The sequence below is a fragment of the Miniopterus natalensis genome, chromosome 1 (assembly GCF_054644295.1).
Source record: "Miniopterus natalensis isolate mMinNat1 chromosome 1, mMinNat1.hap1, whole genome shotgun sequence".
NCBI classification, from domain to species: domain Eukaryota; kingdom Metazoa; phylum Chordata; class Mammalia; order Chiroptera; family Miniopteridae; genus Miniopterus; species Miniopterus natalensis.
Window position 1 is genome coordinate 126,167,916 of NC_142081.1, and position 15,538 is coordinate 126,183,453.

At 35.4% G+C, this 15,538-nt stretch overlaps 1 protein-coding gene across 4 annotated transcripts in view; it reads left to right on the forward strand.

Annotated features, from left to right (window-relative positions):
* Window positions 1-15,538, forward strand: part of USP6NL (USP6 N-terminal like) — a 167,639-nt gene that overhangs the window by 86,392 nt on the left and 65,709 nt on the right. For 3 of the 4 annotated variants that reach the window (XM_087825699.1, XM_087825696.1, XM_087825703.1), the window contains 2 exons: window positions 6,624-6,691; window positions 8,788-8,870. In XM_087825699.1, the coding sequence (XP_087681825.1) occupies window positions 6,624-6,691; window positions 8,788-8,870 (151 nt within the window). Of the gene's footprint in view, window positions 1-2,623; window positions 2,953-6,623; window positions 6,692-8,787; window positions 8,871-15,538 lie in introns of those variants that run through there. The other variant, XM_087825710.1, reaches the window with a different exon arrangement.

Consider the following 15,538-nt stretch of genomic DNA (forward strand, 5'->3'; position numbering starts at 1 on the left):
AAGGTGTTGGATTACTTATAAGATGATTATAGTGTTTGACTAGGAAAAGGAGATTTAAATATATGTATGTGTGCATGCATACATTCAGATTCTTGTGTGGTGTGGAGGGTGCTTTTGGTAGGTAAGAGTGACTGCTTCTAGGGTAGGGGATTAGGTTTAGAGTGGGGGGGTGTATGTGTGCAGATGAGAGTTCAGTTTTAGATACTTTTCTATACTAATTATGAGCATTAAAAGCCAATAAAATTCTTATGTAATCATAATAATGTCAATATCATTTACTTCAGTCTCAAGTGTTATGATGAGGTATGTAGGAAGGAAATATAATCCTAATGTTGAAAGTATCAGGGTCAAATGAACTCACTTTTTCCATATGCCATCAGATTCACAGCCATGCCCCTTTGTACATTACTTCATATTTGACTGACTTGACACTCTGCTTTGCTTGTTATGAGATTTCTAATAGTCCTGTCACCCTCTTTTTAGGTGTCTTTTATATGTAAGCCTTTACTGTATCGCTGATAATATCCAGGATCTATATGTTGCCTAGAATCCATTTTCTTATTGAAAGACACTTTGTATTCCCTATTCTAATGTAGGCTGGGTGCTCTCTAGGCAACTACACAGTTGGCATCTGGAAATGCCTTATTTTAGCTTTCTCAGATTTCATGATCCTGTGTCTGCCCCTCTTTTTGATCCTGTTAAAGAAAAAATTATGATGACACTTATTAACAGTAAATAAATCTTTATCTAGGACTATTGCATTAGGTGTCAAAACTATCACAGCAGAAAAGATTGGGCTCAATTTCAAATACAGTAAGGACAAGTAGGGATTTATAGCCAACAGGAAGAGTGAGGAATTTGGTAGATGAACAGTTACTAAGAGGAGACATCAAGGGTAGGGGGATTCTTGCTAAACCTCTGGATTCTTGATAAAGGCAGGGCAGGATGATCAGATATTAAGCATGGTGGGTGAGGAATCTGAAGAGATATCAAGCGTGATCGGGTATCAAGGGTGGGGAATGAGGATTCTGACCAGGTATCAAGGGTAATCAGATATCAAGGGTTGGGGGGTGGAGTGGGGTGGAGACAACTCTCACTCAACTAACTTAGCAGGATTCTTGCTAAACTTGGGCTAGGCAGGTGGAATGCAGGACAGGTGACCAAGACTGGGACCTAACTGAGAGGAGGTCTGTTGAGCCTGATTGATATTTGCACAAGGAGAGAGTCTTTTTCAATTCTTTTGGTTGCTGTTATTTTGTTTTTCAGTAGTATATTCTCAAAGCCTTCTTAAGAGAAACATTGCAAGGTAGTAAAGTTTGAATTTTTATATTAGTTTCTTATTGCTACTGTAACAAATTATCACAAACTCGGTGGTTTGAAACAACATAAATTTATTTTCTTACAGTTCTGGAGGCCGGACGCCTGAAATCAATTTCACTGGGCTAAAGTCAAGGTGTCAGAGGGCTGGTTTCTTCTGGAGCCACTAAAAGAGAACTTGTTTCCTTGCCTTATCTAATTTCTGGAGGCCACATGACGCTTTCCTTTCTCACATCATTGCAACCTCTTGCTTCCATCGTCACATCTCCTACTTCCTTCTTTGACCTTCTTGTCTCCCTTTTATAAAGTGTGTGACATTGGGCCACCTGCGTGATACAGGATAATCTCCCCATCTCAAGATCCCTACTTAACTATATCTGCAGATTCCTTTTGCTACATAAGGTATATTCACAGGTTCCAGAGATTCAGATGTGGACATTTGTTGGGTGGAGGGGGGCAGTCATTCTTCATCTTACCATATTTTGTAATATCTAAAAATGATTGTATTTTTTCCTCATGCTTAATTGATAGCTTGGCTTAGTATAGAGGTATAGAATTCCAAGTTCATGATCATTTTTTCTCAGAACTTTGAAAATAGTGCTTCATTATCTTCTAGTTGATAGTTTGCTGCCAGCCTGATTCTCATGCCTTGGTAAATGACTTGACATTTTCCCCCTCTCTAAACTTCTGAGATTTTTTTTGCTTATATTGAATGTTACAACTGACTTAAGCTGAACATCAATTTAATTCATTAGTGTGCAGTTCAGTGTAATTAATGTTCATAAGCATGTCTTGCCTAACATGGCTGCTACTTTCACAAAGTGGTTTCCAAATTGTAGGTCCCATACCCTTTTAGAAGAAAGAAGGAAGCAATGAAGGGAAGAGGAGTGGATAAACAGAAATTTTCACAGTGCCATCCTGCCGTAGTTATACATATTAGTACATAAAACTTCTGTTTTATTTGTATACGTGTGGTATGTTAAAAATGTCCAAAACTTTCCAAAATTTACCATGTATTTGTTCAGAGTCTGAAACAGGAGCAGTTTTCATATAAAAAATTATCATTAAAATTATGTTACGATGTACAATATACTTGTACATTTCTACTTAGAGAGCATTTCTACTTAGCTTTAAAGTTTTAACTAAAAATTTTCCTTGTTGTCTCATGACAAACTTTATTAAAATTAATAATAAGAATGTGGCTGATTTTGAAGTACAAGAATAAGGCCTATTCTGAAGCTGCTTGTTTAAAGCCCCTGTTTGTTATTAGATGGAATGCTGGGTGTAGGCTGGTGTGGTTCATACTTGGGATCTAGCCTGAAAGACATGTTTTACCCTCAACAAATATCATCTTTGTTTGAATATTTGTAGTCCATGTAACCACAGCAAGGTCTTTTTTCTCCCTTAAAACATATCTGAAATGTCTTCTTTCTTGTGCTTGTTTCACTGATAGTTTAACGTAGAACTGCCTTCCATTTTTCTGTTTCAGTTTGTTGCAGAATATGTGAGGTATCACCTTACACTCTTGATATGCTTGAGAATTGTAAAATAATAGTGAATCTTGGAATAGATAACTTTACTCTATGAGGACTGAAGCTGTTGTTAATTCCCAAGGCCAGACTGGGTATCTAAAGGGTAAAGTAATTTTTAAATTAAATTTGTTGATTTTTATATATTTAATGTTCATCTTTCAAAATGTACACCAGGATAAATGGTCTGCTGTCAATTTTATTTTATTGGATTGAGTTAGAAACTTAACAACTTGGAATGAATTGTTCATTAGAATTTGGGGTTAACTGAGTAATACTGAGTTACAATGCCTGCTTTTAAAAAATGTAATTCAGGAGGATACTTGATTTTTTTAACAGTTTCTGTGTTTAAGTGAGATAAAGGTCTTCTTAAAATGTTATAAAATACTTCTTAAAATGCTATAGTTGTCATTGTCTTTCATAAATTTGGGCCCAATGATGTTTTCCTGTGTTACTGAGTATTATTTAATCCAAGCATCCTTTATTCTTTTATCCTCACTTTTTAAAATTTGCGTCTTAAACTTTGAAACCTTGTTATATTAGATGTAAAGTCAATAAGAATAATTTGATTTAATTTGGCTTGAATAATATAATAGATTTTTTAAATTTGAGAATGACATGTGATACAAGTACCAAGTAACACAGCTGTCATGTTTAATAGGTGCCTGGAACTTGGTGCACACTGACACACAGACGCAAGACAGCTGCTGGTATCCCTGGGTCAATGTTGTAGGGCAAACTCTTTGTTCTTGCGATGGAATTTCTAAGTGAGCAAGTAGAATGAAACTAAAGGGAGTACTTGAGTGTAATTCTTAATTAACTTCTCAGCTATAGATCAGACAGTATGGAATACAATTTAACTATCGCATGTTTTACTTAAGGATGCTACCTCTTACTCTAAAGATGATTGTTTCACAATGCGGATTATTAAATAATGTCTTTAAACTCTGTTGAAAAAGGTTGGCATTTCCATTAAAGCAGGTTTGACTGTATTTTATAAAATTAGTTTGACTTTAAATTTGCTTTCTTTATAGAATACATTCATTAATATTATAAAGTTTTCTCCCCATGGAAAAATACTAAGATAAGGAATTTCTAAAGGAATTTAAAGATATAGAGCATTTATTTGATTTAGAGTTGAGCCAGCTGTTCTAATTATGGTAAAGTATATCATCTTTCTCTCATAAAATTAAGATACAGTCTCAGCTAGTTCTAATACAACCTCTGTTATATGGTTAGGTTTTCTTTTCTGGAAATCTCTAGACTAGAGATAATTCGTATGAAGCTTTAAATGTTACAGTTATGTTTTCTTGGGATACTTTGCATTACTTCTCAACTCCATACTGTTTTTGTTTTTGCCTTTATTCTTTAAAACCTTTGTCATTAAGTTCGAAATATAGTTGCAACTCCTACAGCTGGTAGCAGGAATAAAGGACTGGTGTAAAATACATTCATAGAAAATGCTCATCCACTGAATTGGCCTAATCACCATAGAAATTCACGCTTAGCTGTCCTGATCATGGAAATGCACCTTAATAAGTAGTCAGGTTTTTTAGTTTTTGTTTAATTTCTATTGATTTACTTTCCCTTCCCTTTTGCAGAAGTGTTAGTATAATGTTTTAAAGCTGGGCGACAGAAGAGGGAAAAAGGAATTGACAAAGGTTCATAAATCTAAAATAGGATAATGAATATGTATATAACTGAGTTGATTATCCCAGACTTCTGATTACATTAGTTCACTATGAAAATCTGAACTAGTCTGTATTTTTATTTTATTGAACCATTATATTATGGATTCAGATTTTCCCCAAAGGACAGCATATTGACACTTTATAGTCTGAGAAAAGCAGTGGCATAAACGTTTTTTACTAAATATAGTTTTAAAAATTTACAGATTCCCATTTTGGTATTTTGACTATTATAAACAATCTTGTGCTTGTTTGATGATCTCACTGATATAAATCCCTAGAGGTGGAATTGTTGGGTAAACGATATACCTGTTTTTAAGATTTTTGATACATATTATCAAATTTCTTTCTGGAAAGATTTATGCATTTATAATTCTGTCCTCAGTGTAAGGTACTGCAGATTTGCCCACACTTTGTCAGCATTGATCAATATCATTGCATTTTTGGTTAGGTGCAAAGGGATATTTTAAAACTTGCTTATCTTTAGTTTCTAATGAGTTTGATTTCCCCCCATGTCATGGCTTTTAAATTTAGATTTTATTTTTATCAGAGCTATCCTTGGCTTAAAGATTCAGCAGTTTGTAAGACTTCTTTCGAAAAATAGCTGACTTTCATACCCCTCCCTCCTCACTGCTTACTCCCCTAGCTGATTCTTTTTTTGTTTACTTCCATAGTGAGAGATAACATGCCTCTATTGCCACTTCTGCTTCTGCAGTTTTAGGCATCATCTATTAGTTTCCTGCTTTGGAGGGTGAGGGTCTGTGCTCCCAACCTCTGCTCCATACGGGCACATCCCTTCAACTCTCAGGGAGTTGATGCCTTTAATCAACTCCCTGTTTTTAACCCCACCCTTCCCTCTCCTCAGGAGTTACCATTTGCTGAGCCTTTGAGGGATGGGCTTTAAAGAATCCCTCTTTTTTCATTTTAGTTCTGTTTAAGGAGCAATGGATGCTTGTTCCATCTGCCATTGTTAATGGGAAGTTCTTTCTCTTGTCTTTAGTAATCATGCTTATAAAGTAATGCTTATATGGAGTCACCACTGTCTGGATTTAAATCCTGGCTTTGCTATTAACTAGCGTCGAGAGCTTAGACAAGTTGGTTCAAATCTCTAAACCTCATTTTTTTCCATCTGTGTAGTAGGATTAACATAATACCTATCTTAGAGTGTTACAAAGTGCTCTTCACCGTAGTGTCTGCTGCCTGGCAGTATCTTATTCTATGCCAGGCACTTAGTAAGAGTACAAATATAGTTGCCCCTGCTGCTGTTGCTCTTGTGAATGTCTTGCTCATCCCTTGACCCAATCTTCCAGTGGAATGCTGTCTTCTTCTTGATCAGAGATGCCATTTACATAGTCTGTCATTAGTCTTTTATTTTTATTCATGGTATTTGGGATGTGTAATCATATTCATACTATTTTATGTTATGATCTCTACTTTTGTTGTCAGATTTGTGTTTTTGAAAAATACCTGGTGGTAATAAAGAAGGGTGTGTGTGTGTGTGTGTGTGTGTGTGTGTGTGTGTGTGTGTGTGGAGGAGGAGAGGAAAACTGGAGATTATTATAATATTTGGGGCATTGACAAGGGGGCCTGAGAGGTTAAATGAAGAAATGATTATTTTCATCATGTAAGAGAAATAGTTTTTAAATAACTCCTGAGGTCTTTGTGGATGGAGCCCAGTAATTTCTAAGAGCCTTGAGTGCTCTTCTCAAAATCTACCCAAATGGATTTTGTCTGAAATCCTAGAGCTTTTAGTTCCAGTTTCTCCTTTAATACTCATTTCTCTGAAATTAGATTCAAAATTGATTCTTGAGGGATAAGATTTATCATATCCCCTAAGTTAATGCTATGTTAACAAAATTGCTTTCTTTTCAATATTATATATAATATTGAAATTATATATATGTTGCTATTTTAAGGTTGTAGTTACATATACCTAACTCACCCTTTTAAGTTTATTTGATTTTTGCTGGTTTGTCATTTTATGCAGTATGGATTTATTTTATTTGTATCTGTTTTGTCTTAGTTTTATGATTAATTAATGATTCTTTAAATAATAGTTCATCTAAATTTGAATTTGGTCTCTCCACAGATTCAGACCAGGATGTAGCACTCAAACTAGCCCAGGAGCGAGCTGAAATAGTTGCTAAATATGACAGAGTAAGTATTCATATTTGCTCTTTGCGTAAGTTTTATTAGAAAAAACATAAATAGAAAAGGATTTGCTTTTTGGAGAGCTTAAATTACAGAACCAGTTTGTTTACTTCATGTGACCATTGAAGTCATCTTTCTTCTCTGACTTCATTACTAAATGTTCTCTCCTTCCTCCCCTCTGCTCCAACTGCTTCAGTCTATTGCTGTTCTCCTAATACACCAGGCTTGCTCCTGACTCAGGGCCTTTGCACGGGCTGTTTCTTCTGCCCAGAACACATAGATCCTGGACATGCTCATGTTTCATTACCTTACTTCTTTCAGATCTCACCCAGATGCTATCTTAGTGAAAGTCTCTGACCACACTGTTTAATACTCCCCCATACCTTCGGCGCTTCGTGTCCCCTTTTCTTATTTATTCTTCACCATATAACTTATTACATCAACATACTATATATTATACTTTGTTTGTTGTCTGCTCTTGCTCCTAGAATGTACAAACTCTCTGAGGGTATGAATTTCTTTTGATTTACTCTTGTATCCTAAATACCTAGAATAATTCCTGACTCATACTAGGTATTCAATAAATATTTTAATAACTTAGCATATATATTTAAATACCCATTTTATTCATAATTTATATATGCTATTAAAAATTTTACCTGGATCTGAAAATGTAAATTATACATTCATATATAATCTCCATTAGCATTTTATCCTTAAATTAGTATGGAATCTGGTTTTGGATGACCCAGGAATCACAGTTGTTGACAATTTACATGTCTCATTATTCCCTTAACTCTTGAGGTCTCTGAGTCGCAACAATGATTTATAAATGTCGTGTTTTATATTTATATCACTTGCATGTAATTTTATATGTTATTTTTGGTTATTTGGGAGTGTAACAGGAGGATGGGATTAGAGAAAGCCACCTGGACTGCTCTGCTTCCAGGGAGGCATCAGGCAGAGCTCAGCTCAATGGTTATATCCCCAGAGTTTGTTTTAAGTTGGTCATTTGGAACATCAGACACAGTTTCCCACTATTATGATTAGGTTTTAGTGTAGTCGATGAAAAACTAATTAATTTATTTAACTGCTTATGTAATTTTAAACCAATAGAACTATCACTCATTCAGGCTTGCATGTGTTTTTTTGTTGTTGTTGTTTTCATACAACTAGCACTTAGGGACAAGGCTTGGCATTGTGCTGGGCCCTGGGTATTCACACTACAGATGTGAGTTAGAATAGTCTTTGCCCACAGATGCTCACAGCTTACTTGGAGAAGAACACATGAGCAGACAGTTACGAAGTATACTCAGATGGAGGGGTTCACAAGACAGTTGGGTACTGAATCTGAAATCTGAGGGATTGGTATAGACAGTTACATTTGGGGTTGCTGCTCCAATAGTGCTAGTTAACAGCCTTAAGGGTAGAATGTGAGAGCAGTGGCTGAGGACAGAGGCCTGGACACACTGACAGTTAAGAGATACTGTGAAAAAGCCACCAAAAAAGAGTTGGAAAGAGATGAGGAGATTCAAGAGAGATAGCGCCATGGAGGTTGAGGATAGGGAGTGAACAACACTGCCAAGTGCTTCGAAAAAATTCAGTAGGTAAGGACTGAGGAGTGTCCATTGGTTTTAACAATGGGAGATTGTTTTTGACTTTGGCATCTGTGAAGTAAAGCAGTAGAGAGACAAGGCGGATAGCCCACTCTTCTGAGAAGTTTGTACAAAAAGACAAGAAATACTTTTTTTCCTAAGACATGTTCACTCTAAACTTTTAAGTTTGATAGCTCATTCTTGAATTACTTTCCTGTCCTCTATTGCTCCCTCCTTCCCAGCTATTCACAGGAACCCAAGTTTAATCAAAGCTTAGCTACGTGTTAGCTGTTGCTGACATATAGTATCTTCCAAAGTTTGTAACTAGAAAATAGCGATTATATTGCCAAATGTATATATATTTAAAAGTTAACTAAGGTGGATAGTGCCTCATTTCTAATTTTTACTGTTAATACATAAAAAATAACTCTTCCTTTTTGGTCTTTTTATTTAAAAATTATTCAGTTACATAGATTTCCAGTAACAACTGTCTGTTCACTATTATAGGGACGAGAAGGTGCAGAGATTGAACCTTGGGAAGATGCTGATTACCTTGTTTACAAAGTCACGGATAGATTTGGCTTTTTACAGTAAGTTGCTGTGAATAAGATTCTAGGACTCGTCCTGCAACATGCTTTTTTGTTACTAAATTCCTAGCATTTATAACTTCTATGATTGAAATTCAACCATTTTGTAAGAGTACAATCTTTAATACTATTTGTTATATTTTAGTAAGAACATTAAGTGCAGTAAGTAAGTTGTATTAATAATTTATCAGAATTAAATGGAAATTAATAACAGTTGTACAGTATTTCAAAAATAATTATAAAACACTTCATTTTATAGAAATGCATTTTAAAAATAATTAGCAATTAGAACTGTACTGTTATGCAGCCCAAAATTGAGCAATGAAAAAAAATGCCATTGATCTTCCTTATAGCTGTAAATGTATTTGTGTTATTGCTTCTCAAAATTAATTCCATTCATCCTGAGTATGTTATATAGAGTTGAGAGAGGTCTAGACCACTATAAAGTAAAGTGGTTAAAAGAATTTTGACTCTTAAAAGCATCCTGCAAATGATGTGAATCTGCCTGTTCTGGTTCTGACATTGTTTAGTCAGATTCCCATGGGCTGGAGACTTCTCTTCATTCTTGTGGTTTGTTTGGTTCTGTACAGTTCAGTGATTAATTTCTCATTCAAATGTGTTTTTTTCAGTCTTGTTTATTATAAATAGGAAAAAGCCAGAGGTTTTTATTTTATGATATATGATTAAATTTTGAAGGAAAAACACAGTATTTGGTATATTTCATGGCAGTAACTTAAGTACTGAGAACTTGTTTTCTCCTTCTGTTCAGTCTTCTTGCATTTAGATAGTATTTGCTTGTCTAATATTTTTCTCAGGGTAAAACAAGCAAACAGATAAACAGAAACAGTTCTGAAAGTTAGAGAATATATGCTTTTCTTGTGGCTTCGCTGGCTCAGCTACCCATGCCTCACGTGTAAAACAGAAATCAACTACTCTACATACCTTATGGTGTAGTGGAAGCTTTGAAGACATAAAATGATAGAATACTATATAAAGGTCTGGACAAATATAAGGTGTTATTATTATGCCTAATGACATGACATTGGCATACCCAAGTATCATAAGTAGTTAAAATTAGAAGACTTTGAACTTCAACAGACTTAACAGCAGTATTTAACTATGATGAAAATACTGTTCTTAAATTAATGCCCCCACTTCCACTTTTTTTTTTTTAAGTAAATCAAGCTTGACCACTGATGTGGCAGGAAATGATTACACATTTGTGTGTGGGTTAGTATGCAGATCTTAGGTATGTGAGTGGAGTTTTGAAGACAATTTGAGTATTTAGCACTGTCAAGATCAGTCGGTCCCAAACTTGCCTGTACATTAGAGTCAGCTGGGAACTGTTTGTTTTTAAAAATAGATTTCTGGGGTCTATCCCTGATTTTGATTCAGCAGGTAGAATGCAACTCAGCTGATTGTGACATCCTCAGTGTTTCTGATGGGAGTGAACCACTCTAAGAGATATTTTAATCATAAAATGGTCTAATATAGTACAAAATACATATGAAAAACCTGTGCATTCCAAAAGGGTCTAGGAATTACATAAATTCTTTTTTCATTGCTTTGAACAACGTGAGCGAGTTTCTAGCCCAGAAGCCTAGCCTGTACTTGGCAGTCTAAAAATTGCACTCAGTTATTTTGTATTTTGTATTCTCCATGCTGAAGCCCATTTGGCACTAGTGGGGAAAAAGTCAGTAATTTATCTTAATAATATTAGTTAATATTCATTGGGCACTTACTGTGTGACAGGCACTGTTTTATGCTCTTTTCATGGATTAACATTCATTTATTTCTCTCAGAAACTTCTTGGGATAGGTACTCTTTTTATTATTATTTTTTAGATGAAAATGAAGCACAAAGAGGTCATGCAGCTTGCCCAAGTTGTGCTGACAGTGTCAGATCTGGGATGTGGAACTTGGAGGTCCTACAGCAGAGCCTGTGTTTTGAACTTCTGCATTACACTGCCTGTTCCTGCTCTCCTGTATTTTTAATAAGAGAAACACAGTAGAAGGCTTTGAAATGCCTAGAAAGAAAAGTAGGGGGTGCCTAAAGAGAGGGGTACTGTTTGAAACGATCCCATATCCTGAGGTATGCTCAGATAGCTAAGCTCACCACTTCTGGGAAAACGGAACTGATTAATACCAGTTCTCATACTATCACACTAATTTTTTAAAATTTACTCCATGATGCAGTCCTCCATGATTTGTGAGGCAGGCAGCACAAATGAAAATAATGAAGCATAGAAATGGATTTTAGTGTAATGTTAGGCTTTATTAAATTTCACCAAAGTCATTGATTTTTGTTACAGTGCCTAATTTCAGTAAAATGCTTTCTCCAGAGGTCGCTGCTGGTGGCTTTTATTGCTTGTCATTGTTGCCTGGAGTTTTTGTGTGCTATTGAATAAAGTCACATTGCCTGGATGATTAGATACTGCTCCCTGTTGCACCTTGATCAAAAGAGCATTTCTTTCTGCTGTCTTAGTTCTTTGCAATTTTTTACTGGTTTTCCAATGAAACTGGGTTTTAAGTGTCAATGTCAATACAATGCAATGGCAAAAACTAACTTTGTAGCCTTCTCTGAAGGCTGCTGACTTCATATCTAATTATAGTTTTAGGAAGTTAAATTACTTGTTATGATATGTGGGGAAGGATGACGGTAATTAACAAATGCAGTACAGGAATAACTTGGTTTTATAACAGATTTCACAATAAATATGAAAACTGTTGCCAAACCAGCTTGGCTTGATGCTGGAACAGGAATATCTTTGTTAAGTACTCAGAAACGAGGAGCTCTCCCCAGTCTGCATGCTGTGTTTGCATCACATCTGAGAATGGAGAAATTGAGCTTATTTAAGAAGTTGGAGCACTTTCAACATTTTTATCAAAAATAGCCAGTGCTACTCTGCTCGACAAAGAATGCTTGGTATTTGGATAATGATAGATAATGCCTTTAGGTCACAAGTTATTAATAGAAGGATTAAAAGGAAATTGTACCAGAAATAAAGATAAAATTAATGCCAAGCTTCAGGTTTTCAACTACTTATCAAAATGTATATATTTATAAAATTTAGCTGATTATAGTTTACTATGACTGTATAAATATTGGGAAGCCAGAATAAAGGTGTTTTTGTTTTTGAATAATATCTGATTTGATGACAGGGGCTTGAGAACTCTTTCTACTCATCTAATAATTTTGACTGGAGTAAATCTAAGTTTAGACAAAATTTACTGCAAAAATAGAAATAAAATTTAGTCAGTATATTCAACTTAAGTGATTTTAACAAGTTAAGTTTTAAGTTTCCAAATGAAAGTTTATCTCAAGTTGTAGAAATATTCCATCTGAGCTATTGAAAAATTACAGACATATATACTCTAATTAGTAATTTTAAATTTAATAGCAGATGAAAAAAATAGTTCCAGTTAAGGTCCCTCTCTTTCCAGTGATGCTGTGTTGTTGTTACTGTATTTCCCTGAGGCCTAGCTTCTTACTGTCAGCTTGGTATTTTCTTTGAGCTGCTTTTAGTTGCTTCTTTTCCTTAGAGGATAAACCTGTTTTTTAAAGCCGGGAGAGGCAATCATTTCCTGTAAAGAGCCAAATATGAAATGTTTCTGGCTTTATGCACCCTTTGTCACAGCTATTCAATTCTACCATTGTAGCATGAAAACAACCACAGACAATACATAAATGAATGAGTGTGGCAGTGTTCTAATAAAACTTCATTTATAAAACCAGGCAATGGGCCAGATTTCATCCATGGGCTGTAGTTTGCTGACCTAAAAGAATACCTCACTCATATTTTGGTCCTTTTTTCCCCCTACTTGAAGGATATTTAGGTGGCAAGGTAAAGATGCATACATGCGTGCAGGCATGCATTCATCCTTCCCTTCATACATTCATTCAGCAATATTAGTGTATTCCTTCAATGTGCCAGCACCTGTGCCTAAGGCTGGTGTGGTGCTTTACATGTGTGTTCTAGACATTGTGTGGAGCTCTTGGTAAGGCAGAATTCCCCTGCTTTCTCCTTGGAAGGCTGTGGAAATTAATGTATGCCACTACAGAGATTTGAGAAGGAATAGTTTTTTGGAGAGGAGTGTTGTGCACACAGCAGACTTTATATAAAAGGTTTTAGGTATGGAGCAGTAATGCAAGAAAATCCATGTAGGAAAACTTGACCACATTCTTGAGCTCTGTCATCCATCTATAAAGTCTAAAGACTTATTACAAAATTCAACATCCATTCATGAAAAAACTCTCAATAAAATGTGTAGGGGGGAATGTATCTTAACATAACAGAGGCTATATATGACAAATTCACAGCTGAGATCATTCCAAAAGGGGAAAAATGGAAAATTTTTCCTCTAAGATAAAAACAAGACAAAGATGCACACTCTTGCCACTTTTACTCAGTATAGCACTGAAAGCCCTAGCCACAGCAATAAGGCAAGAAAAAAAAGGCATCCAGATCAGAAGGGAAAAAAATAAAACTGTCTCTATTTGCAGATAATATGATCTTATATATAGAAAACCCTAAAGACTCCACCAAAAAAATGGTTAGAACTAATAAATAAATTCAATAAAGTTGCAGGATACAAACTCAATATACAGACAAATCAGTTGCATTTCTATATACTAGTAACAAACTATCTGAAATAGAAATTAAGAGAACAGTTCTATTTACTGTTACATCAAAAAGAGTCAGATACTTAAGAATCAATTTAACGAAAGAGGTAATAGACCTGTGCTTTGAAAACTATAAGACATTATCGAAAGAAATGGAAGAACATACAAATGAATGGAATGATATTCTGTACAAATGGATTAAAAGAATTAATATTATTAAAATGTCCACTCTACCTAAAGCAATATACAGATTCAGTGCCATCCCTATCAAAATTCCAATGACTTGTCTTCCGGAAATAGAATAAACAATTCTAAAATTTTTATATAATCACAAAAGACCCAGAATTACCAAAGCAGTTTTGCGCAAGAACAACAGGGCTGTAGGCATAACACTTCTTGATTCCAAACTATATTACAAAGCTATAGTAATCAAAACAGAATGGGGTTGGCATAAAAACAGACACATAGATCAAATAAACCCACATATATATGGTAAATTAATTTATGACAAAGGAGGCAAGACTATACAATGGGGAAAGGATAGTCTCTTCAATAAATGGTATTTCCCTAGCCAGTTTGGCTCAGTGGTTAGAGTGTCAGCCCAAGGACTGAAGGGTCTCAGTTTGCATTTTGGTCAAAGGCACATGTGGGAGGCAACCAATTGATGTCACATAGATGTTCCGCCCCCCCCACTTTCTCTGAAAAGCAATGAAAAAAATATCCTCGGGTGAGGATTAAAAAAAAAATGGTGTTCAGGCCCTGGCCTGGGTGGCTGAGTTGGTTGGGCATCATCCGGTGCACCAGGAGGTTGCAGGTTTGATTCCCAGTGAAGAGCACATGCCCAGGTTGCAGGGTTGTAGGCTTGATCCTCAGTACTGGGTGTGCAGGAGGCAGACAATTGCTGTTGAGCTCTCACATTGATGCTGAGCTCTCTGTCTCCTCCCTTCCTGTCTTTCTAAAAATCAATAAACTATTAAAAAATGGTGTTAGGAAAACTGGACAGCCACATGCAAAAGAATAAAACTACACCACTATCTTATATCACATACAAAAATCAACTCAAAATGGATTAAAGACTGAATATAGACCTGAAACCATAAAATTCCTGGAAGAAAACAGGCAGCAAACTTCTTGACATCTATCTTTGTTACAATTTTTTTTGGATTTGACACCAAAAGCAAATACAACAAAAGCAGAAATAAACAAGTGGGACTGTATCAAACTAAAAAGTTTCTGCACAGCAAAGGAAACCATCAACAAAAGGACAAGGCAGCCTACTAAATGGGAGAAAATATTTGCAAATCCTGTGTTTGATAAGGGGTTAAGGTCCAAACTATATAAAGAACTCATACAACTCAATACCAGAAACCGCAAACCATTTCATTGAAAAATGGGCAGAGGATCTGAATAGACATTTTTCCAAAGACGACACACAAATGGCCAATAGGTACAGGAAACAGTGCTCAGTATCACTAAGTATCAGGAAAATGCAAATCAAAACCACAATGAGATATCACCTCAAATCAATTTAGATTAAAAAAGACAAAAGTGTTGGTGAAGATGTGGAGAAAAGGGAACCCTCGTGCATTGTTAGTGGGATTGTAAATTGTTGCAGCCACTATGGAAAACAATATGGAGGTTCCTCAAAAAATTAAAATAGAATTACCATATGATCCAGCAATTCCACCTCTGGGTATTTATCTGAAGGGAAATTAAATCACTGCCTTGAAAAGATATCTGTACCCCTATGTTCTTTGCAGCGTTATTTACAATAGCCAAGACATGGAAACAACCTAAGTATCCATCTACAGATGAGTGGAAAAGAAAATGTCAATATATATACCTTTACAGCATTATTTTAAGTGACATAAGTCAGACTGAGAAAGACGAATACTGTATGATATCTCTTATATGTAGAATCTGAAACAAACAAACAACAAACTCAGATACAGAGAACAGTTTGGTAGTTGCCAGAAGCTGGGGGTGGGGGGTGGGGCAGTGGGTGAGGGTTATCAATAAGTATAAACTTCTAGTTATAAGTAAGTCCT